This window comes from Delphinus delphis, chromosome 1 (genome assembly GCF_949987515.2).
Source record: "Delphinus delphis chromosome 1, mDelDel1.2, whole genome shotgun sequence".
Lineage (NCBI taxonomy): Eukaryota > Metazoa > Chordata > Mammalia > Artiodactyla > Delphinidae > Delphinus > Delphinus delphis.
The window spans coordinates 134,090,512-134,106,108 of record NC_082683.1 but is presented as its reverse complement, the minus strand read 5'-3'; the positions used below and the strand labels follow the sequence as shown (position 1 = coordinate 134,106,108).

Sequence of the window (15,597 nt, the reverse complement as noted above, 5' to 3'; positions counted from 1 at the left end):
CCTCAGTTACTCTAGGTCTCTACCCAAATGTCACTTATCAGAGCCTCTTACCACACATCATAAAAAGGAAAGCACGGAAGTATCTTATATCTCACTTACTCTGCTTTACTTTTCTACAGAGCGTTTATCACTATTTATGATATATCATTCATTTATTTACAGCTTATCTTTCCCCAGAAGAATGTTAGCTGTACAAGAATGGACTTTGTCTGTATCATTCACTATGCATGTCAAGCAATTAGACAGTGCCTGGCACAAAGTGGAATATTTTAAAATTTAATATAAATACCAAAAATTTTATTCAGATTAATAATAGAGCTGCTACTAAATTTAAACAAAATTATTCTCCATGCAATACATGAGGGAGACAACGAAAATAACTTCAAGGAAAATAAAAATTAACTTGAGGGAAATGTATCTCATTTCTAAACCACAATATAAACCAGAGTATAATTCTTTTCCCTAAAACTTCAAAGATGGAATTCATAACTGTATATTTATAATCATTTCCATTCCCTCATTAAGTTCAAATTTTAACAAATAAGGTCATCATTAAAAATAATTTTTAGAGTAGGAAAACCGTTCACTCAGGTGTTTCTAAAATACAAATAAAATATAAAGAGGACCATAAACTGTTCCAAGCTAATGTTTTTCCAGTATAGAAATCTACCCTGATTTTCATGAGAAACATCTGTCTCTTCAGATACTATGAAAAGTGAAAACAGCACTAGGCTAATTAAAAACAAAGTTATATTTTATCAAGTAAAAAAGTGTTTTAAAGTCAGCCAAGTCTTTATTACAGGACAGTAAGAACACACTAACCCTTTGTACAAAATGTAGTAAACAAAATCATTCCTCTTTTACATTAAAGAACAGTATTAAATATGAACAGATTTAACTGAATCTAAAATTTCAGTTATATAAAATCTAAATGAAAAATATCTAGAAACCTTGAGGCCAGTATCCGGTTAATCAACTGTAAAAGTACACAAATTTGCACAAGTAAAAATTCACACCCTGACCTTGTTAAAGTAATAGAACCAAATATGATTAGCATAATACCACAATGTGCAGAAACACTGCCTACTTTCATGTTAACTATCAGATTTCCCATTGTTCCTAAGGAAACAACCTGAGAGTTTATTGACTAAAAAATAATGGAAATCTGAATCAGTAAAATTTTTTTTGAAAATTACAATTTGTATCTTCCTCAAATTTTCCAAAAGCATAATCTTTACATGATTAACACAATTTTTTTTTTTGCATTTACACTTTCCCATCAATAAGCTTGAAATGCTATGTTGTCAAAGATGTTTAAAGAGGTTCTAGAAAAATGAGTTCCTAAAGAGCAGAAACGAAGCACCAAGTTGTTAATTTACCCAAAAAATACCTAACAAGTCTAGTGAAATACTTATTTAAGGAGAGAGAAAAAAGTATGTAGGTTTCAAAGAACAGTACAAAGTACTTCAAAAATCCTTATCTATTATCATAATATTAACCTTACTAAGAACTATAAAAGGAACTAACACATCTTTACTTCCAACAGGAAGTCTAACCTTTCATTAACTAAGGAAAATTACTCACCGCCCATGTTTTAGTCAACCTGAAAATTGGGGCACTCTGTAAGCCAGAAACCACTGCCATAAGTGCGTGAAGGTTATTCAGCTCGTACAGTTTCTGGAAGATTTAAGAAAAGCAGGGAGGAGAGATGAAAAATAAACAGCATGAATACAAGACAACTTTAACAACAAGTATAATCTAGGCAACTGGTAGTGTTCTAGTACTTATTACCCTCATTGTTGAGATTTGTCTTTGGGGTATCCACTATATTTACAGTAAGCTGATTTCGGCCCACAATAGAACTTCCACATTCTAATTTGGCACTGCCCCCAAGCTCTGGGAACAAATCTACCTCTAGTTGTGTAATACATTAAGAAAACCAAAATTACGGCTCAGTATCAAGGTTACCTGGTATGACCATGCATCCTCATTTCTTGTAAGCAGTTTCCTTCCTTATACTGAAATATTACTAGCCTCTGCCTTATGATCTGAGTTTAAAGGAAGGGTCCATGCCCAGGATCCTGATCTGGTGTCCTACTCAGGATCCCCATTATTCCAGGGCTAGGGTTCAAACCTGCTTTCCATAGCCCTCCTCAATTTCCTGCTTCCTCCTGGCTGAATCTTCAAATCCTTTGTTCCTTGTTCATGTTGGGATATCCACCTGCTTCCCAATACCAGACCTTGCTTTTTACAGCCTCCGTGCAGAAGGCTCCCATCTAATGCTAGGTTCCAACCGTTTACGGAGAGATCTACTATTTTTGTCAAATTATTGCTAATTGCCCAGGTTTCTTCAAACTATCAGACGCTTACATCTCAATGGTCTTATCATTTAAAAACTGTCCTCACCATGAAGCGACTCCAAGGCAAAAATGGCCTGTTCTGAATATGAAAACCAAGGCAAAGTGAAGGGTTCTATTCCTCTGAAGAACCCTAACTAATACCACCTTAACTCAGGTCTCAAAGAACCCCCATAAAATTTCAAGAAATATGAACTCAAGTAAGAGAAAAAAAGGAAAAGGATAAATACAAGGAAATAATAATTCACAAATGGAGAACATCAGGTATTAGCCTCAAATAAAATGAAGATTAAAAATGAAGGCATTATCTAGAAAGCAACATAAAAGCCAAAGTGTCTTTTAAAAAATGTGAAATAAAAGGTAAAGAGACATCAAAGGAAGAGCAAAAAAGGCCAACATTTATCTTAATGGAGCTTCAGACGGACATGATAAAAAACAATGGGGTAGAAACAATATGAGAGATAATGGTGGATTATTTTCTCAAATTACCAAAAGACACTAATTCCCAGGGCTAGTAAGTTCAAGAAATCCCAAGTAGAGTAAATTAAAAACAAAAACAACTGTAAGTCTGGAATAGCATTTTTCAAGAACAAGGATGACATAACAATGCTTCCAGACAAAAGAAAGAGAACTTTTTAAAAAGATTTAAAAAATGGTGCCAACAGGATTATTCATATGGAAAAATATGAACTGGAATCCATAATTCCTACATATTATATCTAAAATTTCAGATGAATTAAATATCAAAATCAAAGCTGTACAACTTTTAAAGAATAATATAAGAGAAAATCTTTGATATTCTCAGAGGTGAGAGTAAGATATTTAAGTGAGATATTCTTAAATCAGAAAATGAAAGTTACAGATTAATACATTTGACTATTAAAATTAAGAGCATCTATATCAAAAGATAACATGAAAAGAGTTATAAGACAAGTCACAAATAGGAAGATGTATGCAAAGAATATAGCAAAGAACTTTAGTATCTGGAATTATATTTTTAAAACTGCTATAAAAATCAAAGACCAATACTATAATAGAAAATTGTTCAAAGATCTTGAACAGACATTTCAGGAGAGAAAACCTAAACAGCCAACACACAAAAAATGTTATTTTTCACCAGATTCAATGAAAGTTAGTGGTGTAACTGTCATTTCTTTGAAGATAAATTTGTCTTTTCTCCCTATATTTCTAGGGCTTTAACCTGCAGTTGAGCACCAAGAGACTCACACATGAATGCTTTATAAGCAGTGGTACTTATAACAGCAAAAATCTAGAAACTCCTGCCCAAGTTTCTAGGCTGTCTGCCCTACAGATTTCAGATTTGCGTTTCCCCCCACCTAATCACACGAGATAATTCCTTAAATCTTTTTATACATTATATACATATATATATGTGTGTGTGTATTTTTTTTTCTGTCTCTACAGAACCGTAACTGAAACAACCTACTAAAAGAAGAGAAAGACCTGCCAGTTTTATAACAAACTGAATACAGAAGGCGAGTCTAACTACAGGGATTTAAGAGACAGAAATGAGACAAAAAAATTATGAATTTAGGGCTTGAGATGAAAGTAAACACCGTCAAAAATAACTCAAAGCCTAAGAGTCTGAATTGGAATTAAATGATTATTTGATGAGGATAATGGCAGGTTTGATGGACAAAATTTGGTGGTTCTGAGTGGAACATACAACAAGTACATAAAAAAAAAAACTAACAAAAATACCAGAAAACAATAATGCAAATTCAGGATCTATGGAGAAAAGTCATGGACTTCTATTAGCTAAAACCCAATATTTATCTAACATATCACAAAGAATGTTTTTAAAAATTTTATGACACTTCTGCAAAATATCAAATTTTCAGAAGGCTAGCTCTGCCACCTAGTGCCATAGAATGTTAGAATACAATTGTTCCAAGGTGCTCAAGGGGGAAATATGGAAGAGTTATGACTTACAATAATTACATTTTTACAATAATTTACAATTGTAAAAATGATATCCTCATTTTATTCCATCTTTGTTCACAGGTGAGATAAGTTATGCATTTATTATAAGAATAATGACGGATATGGTTACAATTATACCTCTTTTTAGTTAACATAAATTTGGAGTTGTTACAAATTTTAATAAAATCTTGAATGTTCTATTCCATCCTCCTCTCTAAATTTTGACTATCCTTGAAATCCATGTTTTATTTCTCTTGCTGCATCTATTATCTACGTTGCTCAATTAAGGTATTTGGTTAACATCCTCATTTATACTATTTAAAAAAAAATAAAGTCTTATCATTCTCCATATGGTTGGCAGAGTGATCTATTTCAAAGGCAAATAATTGATACGTATTTTCCTACTTAATCCTATAAGGCTTTTTCAATCGCCTGCAGAATAGACCAGTATTTTATAAATATTAAACTTCATCATAATCTGACCTCTGCTCAGTCAAATATTATGTAATTCAGCTTCTCTGAGAGAGGGAGGAAAAGTATAAAAGAAAGGGGAGGAAGACAGGAGGAATAAAAGAAAAGGCAAAGGAAACAGGCATTCAATTTAAAAAACAGACTTATATTAGTCAGTAGGCCATATTTTCTAGGGTCGATAAAAAGTGAACATAGTGTCACAGGCAAACATTTACTTACAAGCGTTGCTAAATGATTAAACTCAAAAATAGAAACACAAGTTTGTCTTACCTTAGCAGTTTTAATATAGTGGCTCAAAACTTCTGCTCTAATTTTTAATGTTTGAGCATGAAGAATCTCTCTAACAACCCAAAAGCTTACCTGCAAATAGAAATTAAAAATAGTTGAATAGCAAGATTCTTTACTTACTAGGATCAAATTAATGACAAGAGCTATTTGAGAAACAGATAGCTGTTAAAAAAAAATACTTTCTCTTTCCCTTGATTCACCGCCAGGACATAAACAATCTTCAAATGTTGCATACACTTCATATATACACAGACAGATACAGAAATGTATATAAGTGTGTACACACACATAAAAACATCACTACAATTTTTAATTTATAAAAGCTAATACAAATTTTGAAGGAAAAGAGAATGCAATAAAACCAGAGTGATGCAACATGAGCACTATAAAAGTGTTTTCTGCTGTATTTTGAAACACTTTGGCAGAAATAGACAAGCTCTAAGATCAGACATTGTAAAACATGCTATAGTATGTTTTACTGTGGCTGTGTAATCCCATGCTGCCATTTTATTTACATTGAGTAGAATCATAAGTGTAAAGAATCTCAAGTACAGTTTTACTGGTATGAATAAAATGAAATAAAATATCATAAAGAAAAATACATCTAAGTCATTCTAAAATTAAGATTGTATTTTTAAAATTATGTAATGTTTTCTAATTCAATGAAACCATTTTCAAGATTTCTTTTAAAAAACATTAAAAATCATTCATCAGAATGCTGACTAGATCTGTAACATTACTAAAATGCTCTACTCTGGTGAAAATAGTGGGCTTATCATATGATATAAAGTAATATGTATGTAACATATTCATGTACTATGAAAGCAAAATCAAAGCACTATCAGTTGGTTCAAAATTATACAAACCTAAAAACAGGATGCAGTTAGAAATCTTAGTGCAAAGGATAAAGCCACTGCCTGATATTTTGTCACCTTTTCTTAGTGAGAAATATTTTAGATTTTACTTACAACTTTCACCTCTAAACAAATGTGTAAATGTAAAATGTATATATTTTACCAAGCCATCTTTATATTTGTTACTATACTTGAGCTACTAATGGCAATAATTATCCCTGATTCTAATAAAGTTTACTTCTACAGTATATCTAAAGTTATACTTTAGATATTTTAACAACCTTAGCAAATATTAATTACGATTCAATCTAAACTGCATAATCATTGATTTAATTAAATTTTATGTCAAATACTACGGTAATTAAAAAAAAAGAATCTAAAAAAGAGCGGATATATGTATTTGTGTAACAGATTCACTTTGCTGTACACCTGAAACTAACACAATATTGTAAATCAGCTATACTTCAATAAAAAATTTTTAATTAAAAAAAATAAAAGTAAAAATAAAATTAAAAACATGGCCACAAATTCTTTGTCACTCTTCACATTGAAAGTTGGGGTGTATGTCACCTCTCATTGAACCTAGACAAGCTCATGACTGCTTCAAGAAACAGAAAATTAACAAAACTGATGCTGGCTTCCAGGAAAAGGTCATAAAAGAACATGCAGCCCCTGCCTTGATTGCTGGAACATTCTCTCTGGGACTCCTAAACTACCATGTAAGAAGTCCAACTACCCTGAGAGCACCATGCCAGAAAGGCTAAGTGTAGGTGCTCCCCAGTTGAAAGTCCCAGCTAAAGCCAACCACACCTGAGAACACTGCCCCAGAATGATCAACACTGAGGCATAGATTAATGAAATTACTGGACTTAGAGGAAAAAAATCTTTAGGCCGAGACAAAAAGAGAAAGTGATTTTTAGGGAAAAGAAAATTTAATTATCATCAGACTTTTCAATAGCAACACTCTGCCAGAAAAAAAATGGAGTACTATATCAAATATTATCAAGAAAGAAAATTTCATACAAAGGACAGGCAAACTTGTCAACATGTAAAAAACTCAAGAATTACTGTTCCGATGAACCCTTCCCAAGTAATTTCCTGGAGAACGAGTTTCAGACAGTCAAATGACTAGAGAAACATCAACATGAGGATGGTAGTGAGCATTAAATATGCACTTATTCACAGAAATAAGAGTAACGAGGGTTAAAAGAAGGAGAGTACGTTATATAATGCCTATATGCCCAGACAATATATACAATTATAAAAAATACAACATTTGCAAAACATATAGTTACCTCTTTATAGGAATATTATTGGTATTAGTATTGTTATTCTGAGACTGTTACTTGTTATGTAGGCTAAAGCAAATGAGTCACACAGGATACTGTATCATGCCCTGTGTTCCCTGAAAACCAGATTGTGGGTATGGAAGAAAGGATATGCAGATATAATATGGAAGAGGTGAAGTAAAACTCTGGTCCTGAATTTGAATTAGAAGTATTAATAAGAATTCATGAGATATTTTATCTTTAAATATTTGTGTGTGTATGATATATAGATATCCTAGCTATATCTGCTGAAATGGCCTAGAAATTATGGTCACCCTAGTAGCAATGAGCATTTTTAGCACCCAGGTCCATTTCCCACTATAAGAAACCAAGGTTTATTAAAGAAATGTTGATTCCAGGCAGAGGGCAGGTGATGGACAAAATGAACATGCAACATCTTTCCACACAAATAGCAAAGAAACTGTTAACAAGATTACTAGGGTCTGCCAACCTGAAGAGACTTCCATTGGGCAAAGATGGGACAATGTGAGTTTCAATAAGGGTAATAATTGCAATGGGTTGAAACACATCATCTTTGTTTACATTTATGAGTTCAAAATAAAATTAAAATAAACTACTTGGTCTTCGTTAAATGACAACACCAATTCATTATCTTCAAAACTGCTAAATAAAGAGAAAAAAATCCAATATTTATCCTTCCTTGCCATAGGAAATGGACCTCTGGGTATGCAAATACTAGATGAGGGAAAAATGTCTCTTTATAAAAGCATTCCCACTAATAAATAAAAAAGAATGAAATGAGAATTCACTTTTTAACAACCTCAAATAATGGATCTAGACAACTGCTAACATCAAGAAACAGACCTGATGAAAAAACCCAACACAACCCAGACTCTTGCCAAAGGCACTGAACCCAACTGAACCTTTGGAACCAGAAGCTAATTTCTAGAAAACACAGAACATATTAAACTGCACTGAATGCAGTCTAGACTGTGGGAGACTCTAGAGGTTCCTCCACAGGTAAATAGTAAGGAAAAGGATAAAGGGAGAAACTGTAAATTAAAAAGTGGTGGAGAGAGGAACCAAGATGGTGGAGTAGAAGGATGTGCTCTCACTCCCTCTTGTGAGAACACCAGAATCACAACTAGCTGCTGGACAATCATTGACAGGAAGACACTGAACTCACCAAAAAAGATATCCCATATGCAAAGACAAAGGAGAAGGTGTAATGAGATGGTAGGAGGGGTGCAAACACAATAAAAATCAAATCCCTTAATCGCTGGGTGGGTGACTCACAAATGGGAGAACAATTATACCACAGAAGTCCACCCACTGGAGTGAAGGTTCTGAGCCCCACGTCAGGCTTCCCAACCTGGGGTCCGGCAACGGGAGGATGAATTCCTAGAGAATCAGACTTTGAAGCTTAGTGGGATCTGATTGCAGGACTTCGACAGGACTGGGGGAAACAGAGACTCCACTCTTGGAGGGCATACACAAAGCAGTGTGCACATCGGGAGCCAGGGGAAGGAGCAGTGACCCTAGGGGAGACTGAACCACACCACCGGCTAGTGTTGGAGGGTCTCCTGCAGAGGCGGGGGGGTGGGGGTGGTGGCTCTGGCTCACCATGGGGACAAGGACACTGGCAGCAGAAGTTCTGGGAAGTACTCCTTGGTGTTAGCCCCCCCATAGTCTATCATTAGCCCCACTAAAGAGGCCAGGTAGGCTCCAGTGTTGGGTTGCCTCAGGCCAAACAACCAACAGGGAGGGAACACAGCCCCACCCATCAGCAGACAAGCGATTAAAGTTTTACTGAGCTCTGCCCACCAGAGCAACACCAGGCTCCACACATGACCAGTCCCTCCCATCAGGAAACTTACACAAGCCTCTTAGATAGCCTCATCCACCAGAGGGCAGAGAGCAGAAGCAAGAACTACAATCCTACAGCCTGTGGAACAAAAACCACATTCACAAAAAGATAGACAAGATGAAAAGGCAGAGAGCTATGCACCAGATGAAGGAACAAGATAAAACCCCAGAAAAACAACTAAACCAAGTGGACATAGGCAACCTTCCAGAAAAAGAATTCAGAATAATGATAGTGAGAATGATCCAGGACCTCAGAAAATGAATGGAGACAAAGATCAAGAAGATGCAAGAAATGTTTAACAAAGACCTAGAAGAATTAAAGAACAAACAAACAGAGATGAACAATACAATAACTGAAATGAAATCTACACTAAAAGGAATAAATAGCAGAATAACTGAGGCAGAAGAACAGATAAGTGACCTAGAAGACAGAATGGTGGAATTCACTGCTGTGGAACAGAAAAAAGAAAAAAAGAATGAAAAGAAATGAAGACAGCCTAAGAGACCTCTGGGACAACATTAAACACAGCAACATTCGCATTATAGGGGTCCCAGAAGGAGAAGAGAGAGAGAAAGGACCAGAGAAAATATCTGAAGAGTTTATAGTCGAAAACTTCCCTAACATGGGAAATAGCCACCCAAGTCCAGGAAGCGCAGCGAGTCCCATACAGGATAAACCCAAGGAGAAACACGCAGAGACACAGAGTAATCAAATTGGCAAAAATTAAAGACAAAGAAAAATTATTGAAAGCAGCAATGGAAAAACGACAAATAACATACAAGGGAACTCCCATAAGGTTAACAGCTGATTTCTCAGCAGAAACTTTACAAGCCAGAAGGGAGTGTCATGATATACTTAAACTGATGAAAGGGAAGAACCTACAACCAAAATTACTCTACCTGGCAAGCATCTCATTCAGATTCAAAGGAGAAATCAAAAGCTTTACAGACAAGCAAAAGCTAAGAGAATTCAGCACCAACAAACCAGCTCTACAACAAATGCTAAAGGAAGTTCCCTAAGTGGGAAACACAAGAGAAGAAAAGGACCTACAAAAACAAACACAAAACAATTAAGAAAATGGTCGAAGGAACATACACATCAATAATTACCTTAAACGTGAATGGATTAAATGCTCCAACCAAAAGACACAGGCCTGCTGAATGGATACAAAAACAAGACCCATATATATGCTGTCTACAAGAGACCCACGTCAGACCTAGGGACACATACAGACTGAAAGTGAGGGGATGGAAAAAGATATTCCATGCAAATGGAAATCAAAAGAAAGCTGGAGTAGCTATACTCATATCACATAAACTAGACTTTAAAATAAAGAATGTTACAAGAGACAAGGAAGGACACTACATAATGATCAAGGGATCAATCCAAGAAGAAGATATAACAATTATAAATATACATGCACCCAACAGAGGAGCACCTCAATACATTAAGCAACTGCTAACAGCTATAAAAGAGGAAATCGACAGTAACACAATAATAGTGGGGGACTTTAACACCTCACTTACACCAATGGACAGATCATCCAAAATGAAAATAAATTTCATTTTAAAGCTTCATTTTCAGAAGCTATAAATGACACAACAGACCAGATAGATTTAATTTATATTTATAGGACATTCCATTCAAAAACAGCAGATTACACTTTCTTCTCAAGTGCACACGGAACATTCTCCAGGATAGATCACATCTTGGTTCACAAATCAAGCCTCAGTAAATTTCAGAAAATTGAAATCATATCAAGCATCTTTTCTGGCCACAACGCTATGAGATTAGAAATGAATTACAGGGAAAAAAATGTAAAAAACAGAAACACATGGAGGCTAAAAAATACATTACTAAATAACCAAGAGATCACTGAAGAAATCAAAGAGGAAATCAAAAAATACCTAGAGACAAATGACAATGAAAACACGATGATGCAAAACCTATGGGATGCAGCAAAAGCAGTTCTAAGAGGGAAGTTTATAGCTATACAAGCCTACCTCAAGAAACAAGAAAAATCTCAAATAAACAATCTAACCTTACACCTAAAGGAACTAGAGAAAGAAGAACAAACAAAACCCAAAGTTAGCAGAAGGAAAGAAATCATAAAGATCAGAGCAGAAATAAATGAAATAGAAACAAAGAAAACAAGAGCAAAGATCAATAAAACTAAAAGCTGGTTCTTTGAGAAGATAAACAAAACTGATAAACCATTAGCCAGACTCATCAAGAAAAAGAGGGAGAGGACTCAAATCAATAAAATTAGAAATGAAAAAGGAAAAGTTACAACAGACACCGCAGAAATACAAAGCATCCTAAGAGACTACTACAAGCAACTCTATGCCAACAAAATGGACAACCTGGAAGAAATGGACAAAATCTTAGAAAGGTATAACCTTCCAAGACTGAACCAGGAAGAAATAGAAAATATGGACAGACCAATCACAAGCACTGATATTGAAACTGGAATTAAAAATCTTCCAACAAACAAAAGTCCCAGACCAGATGGCTTCACAGGTGAATTCTATCAAACATTTAGAGAAGAGCTAACACCCATCCTTCTCAAACTCTTCCAAAAAACTGTGGAGGAAGAAACACTCCCAAACTCATTCTATGAGGCCACCATCACCCTGATACCAAAATCAGAGAAAGATACTACAAAAAGAGAAAATTACAGACCAATATCACTGATGAATATAGATGCAAAAATCCTCAACAAAATACTAGCAAACAGAATCCAACAACACATTAAAAGGATCATACACCATGATCAAGTGGGATTTATCCCAGGGATGCAAGGATTCTTCAATATACACAAATCAATCCATGTGATACACCATATTAACAAATTGAAGAAATAAAAACCATATGATCATCTTAACAGATGCAGAAAACAGATGCACAAAATTCAACACCCATTTATGATAAAAATGCTCCAGAAGGTGGGCAGAGAGGGAACCTACCTCAACATAATAAAGGCCATGTATGACAAACCCACAGCAAACATCATTCTCAATGGTGAAAAACTGAAAGCATTTCCTCTACGATCAGGAACAAGACAAGGATGTCCACTCTCACCACTATTATTCAGCATAGTTTTGGAAGTCCTAGCCATGGCAATCAGAGAAGGAAAAGAAATAAAAGGAATACAAATGGGAAAAGAAGAAGAAAGGCTGTCACTGTTTGCAGATGACGTGATACTATACATAGAGAATCCTATAAATGCCACCAGAAAACTACTAGAGCTAATCAATGAATTTGGTAAAGTTGCAGGATACAAAATTAATGCAAAGAAATCTCTTGCATTCCTCTACACTAATGATGAAAAATCTGAAAGAGAAATTAAGGGAACACTTCCATTTACCACTGCAACAAAAAGAATAAAACATCCAGGAATAAACCTACCTAGGGAGACAAAAGACCTGTATGCAGAAAACTATAAGACACTGATGAAAGAAATTAAAGACGATACCAACAGATGGAGAGATACACCATGTTCTTGGATTGGAAGAATCCATATTGCGAAAATGACTATACTACCCAAAGCAATCTACAGATTCTATACAATCCCTATCAAATTACCAATGGCATTTTTTACAGAACTAGGAGAAAAAAATCTTAAAATTTCTATGGAGACACAAAAGACCCCGAATAGCCAATACAGTCTTGAGGTAAAAAAATGGAGCTGGAGGAATCAGACTCCCTGACTTCAGACTATACTACAAAGCTACAGTAATCAAGACAATATGGTACTGGCACAAAAACAGAAACATAGATCAATGGAACAAGACAGAAAGCCCAGAGATAAACCCACACACCTATGGTCAAATAATCCATGACAAAGGAGGCAAGGATATGGAGAAAAGACAGTCTCTTCAATAAGTGGTGCTGGGAAAACTGGACAGCTACATGTAAAAGAATGAAATTAGAACACTCCCTAACACCATACACAAAAATAAACTCAAAATGGGTTCAAGACCTAAATGTAAGACCAGACACTATAAAACTCTTACAGGAAAACATAGGAAGAATATTCTTTGACATAAATCACAGTGAGATCTTTTTGATCCACCTCTTAAAGTAATGGAAATAAAAACAAAAATAAACAAATCATATCTAATGAAACTTCAAAGCTTTTTCACAGCAAAGGAAACCATAAACAAGATGAAAAGGCAACCCTCAGAATGGGAGAAATATTTGCAAATGAAGCAATGGACAAAGGATTAATCTCCAAAATACATAAACAGCTCATGCAGCTCAATATCAAAGAAACAAACAACCCAATCCAAAAATGGGCAGAAGACCTAAATAGACATTTCTCCAAAGAAGACATACAGATGGCCAAGAAGCACATGAAAAGCTGCTCAACATCACTAATTATTAGAGAAATGCAAATGAAAACTACAATGAGGTATCACCTCACACCAGTTAGAATGGGCATCATCAGAAAATTTACAAACAACAAATGCTGGAGAGGGTGTGGAGAAAAGGGAACCCTCTTGCACTGTTGGTGGGAATGTAAGTTGATACAGCCACTATGGAGAACAGTATGAAGTTTCCTTAAAAAACTAAAAATAGAATTATCATATGATCCAGCAATTCTACTACTGAGCATATATCCAGAGAGAACCATAATTCAAAAAGACACATGCACCCCAATGTTCACTGCAGTACTCTTCACAATAGCCACGTCAGGGAAGCAGCCTAAACGCCCATCGCCAGACGAATGGATAAAGAAGTTGTGGTACATATATACAATGGATTATTACTCAGCCATAAAAAGGAATGAAATTGAGTCATTTGTTGAGATGTGGATGGACCTAGAGACTGTCATACAGAGTGAAGTAAGTTAGAAAGAGAAAAACAAATATCGTATATTAACGCATGTATGTGGAACGTAGAAAACTGATACAGATGAACCGGTTTGCAGGGCAGAAGTTGAGACACAGATGTAGAGAACAAATGTATGGACACCAAGGGGGAAAGCCATGGTGGGGTGGGGATGGTGGTGTGCTGAATTGGGCGATTGGGATTGAAGTTTATACACTGATGTGTATAAAGTTGATGACTAATAAGAACCTGCTATATAAAAAAATAAATAAAATAAAATTCAAAAATTCAAAAAAAATAGTGGTAAACATTTAACAAATTAAAAAATACTGGCAAGGTTAAACTAGCGATCACATTTATGTGATAAAACCACAAAACACCAGACAGTGGGAACTATAAAAGTCAAGACAGTGGGTATTGCTGGAAGAAGAAAGGGTGTGGACTGAGATGAGGCACTTGGAGGAGTTTGTAGAGTAGTTAGTAAAACTTCATTAAACCATATATTTGTTTTGTGTGTTTTTTTGTATCCATGTTTTATTTTACAATAAGTGATTTAAAGTAGGAAATAAGAGAATAATACAAATGACTGGAGAGATCTGAAAATGATAGAACTTCTGAAAATGAAAAAAGAAATATGTGAAATTAAAATTAGGAAGAACTAGAATGAAAAGGTACACGAAGAGAGTGGTCTCTGTTTTTCTTATTCACTAATATATCCCAAACATCAAGACCAATGTAGGAGCTTAATAAATATTTAGTTGAATGAGAATGAAAGCTGAAGTCATTTTATACCAGATTGCAAAGTTTGATGATACCAAATGTTGACAAGGATATGCAGTAATGAAAGCTCAATGCAAATTTGGTACCATCATTTTGGAAAAAAAATTAGACACTGTCTTGTGTAGTTAAACATGGATATACTCTTTATGACACAAATTTTACATCTAGGCACATATTTTTTCAAACAAATCAGTGTTTTTCACCCACTTTATGGTATCAGTTTAGTAAGTCTAAGCAGCAATGTTTTTCAACTGCTTTTTTTTTTTGCAGAGAAAGATCAAAGTACATATCATCTAATACAAGTAAATATTATTTCAGAAAACTTTAATTTCTGTATTGGGTTGAAATGTAAAATATTTCATCTTATTGTGGGTCATAGTCAAAAAGTTTGAAAGCCGCTGCCTAAGAAACTACTGCACATGGGTACCAAAAAGACTCTTAGAATATTCAGAGCAACATACTTCATAACAGCAAAAAATTAGGAGACACATCTCATGTCCATCCTCAAAAGAATAATAAATTCTTTCTGATACATTCATGCAATGAAACGCTAGAAGATAGCACTGAAAGTACAATGAACGAGAGCTACATACATGACCATGGATATGGCAGAGAAACACACAAGTGAAAAAAGGCATCCAGAGAAGACTACATATAGTCTGATGATATATTTTTCAAAGATGAAAAACAAGCAAGATATACAACATGCTGTTTAGGGGTACAAATATTTCTGGTAAATCTATATATATGGGAATTATGAGACGAGTTAAAATTTTTTTTAAATCAAGTTTAAAAAAATACAAAAGATAGAAGAAAATAAAAATTTTTAGATAATGGTTACCCCCCTTAATTGAGGATAGAACAAAGAATATGTAAAATACTTCAACAGTTTTGGTAATATTCTATTTCTTAGT

At 34.7% G+C, this 15,597-nt stretch overlaps 1 protein-coding gene across 2 annotated transcripts in view; it reads right to left on the bottom strand.

The window, feature by feature from the left end:
• RALGPS2 (Ral GEF with PH domain and SH3 binding motif 2) overlaps positions 1–15,597 on the bottom strand; it is a 163,836-nt gene that overhangs the window by 82,049 nt on the left and 66,190 nt on the right. For both annotated transcript variants that reach the window (XM_060034574.1, XM_060034565.1), the window contains exons 6-7: positions 5,043–5,132; positions 1,585–1,677 (exon numbers count right to left, since the gene is read on the bottom strand). In XM_060034574.1, the coding sequence (XP_059890557.1) occupies positions 1,585–1,677; positions 5,043–5,132 (183 nt within the window). The remainder of the gene's footprint in view (positions 1–1,584; positions 1,678–5,042; positions 5,133–15,597) is intronic.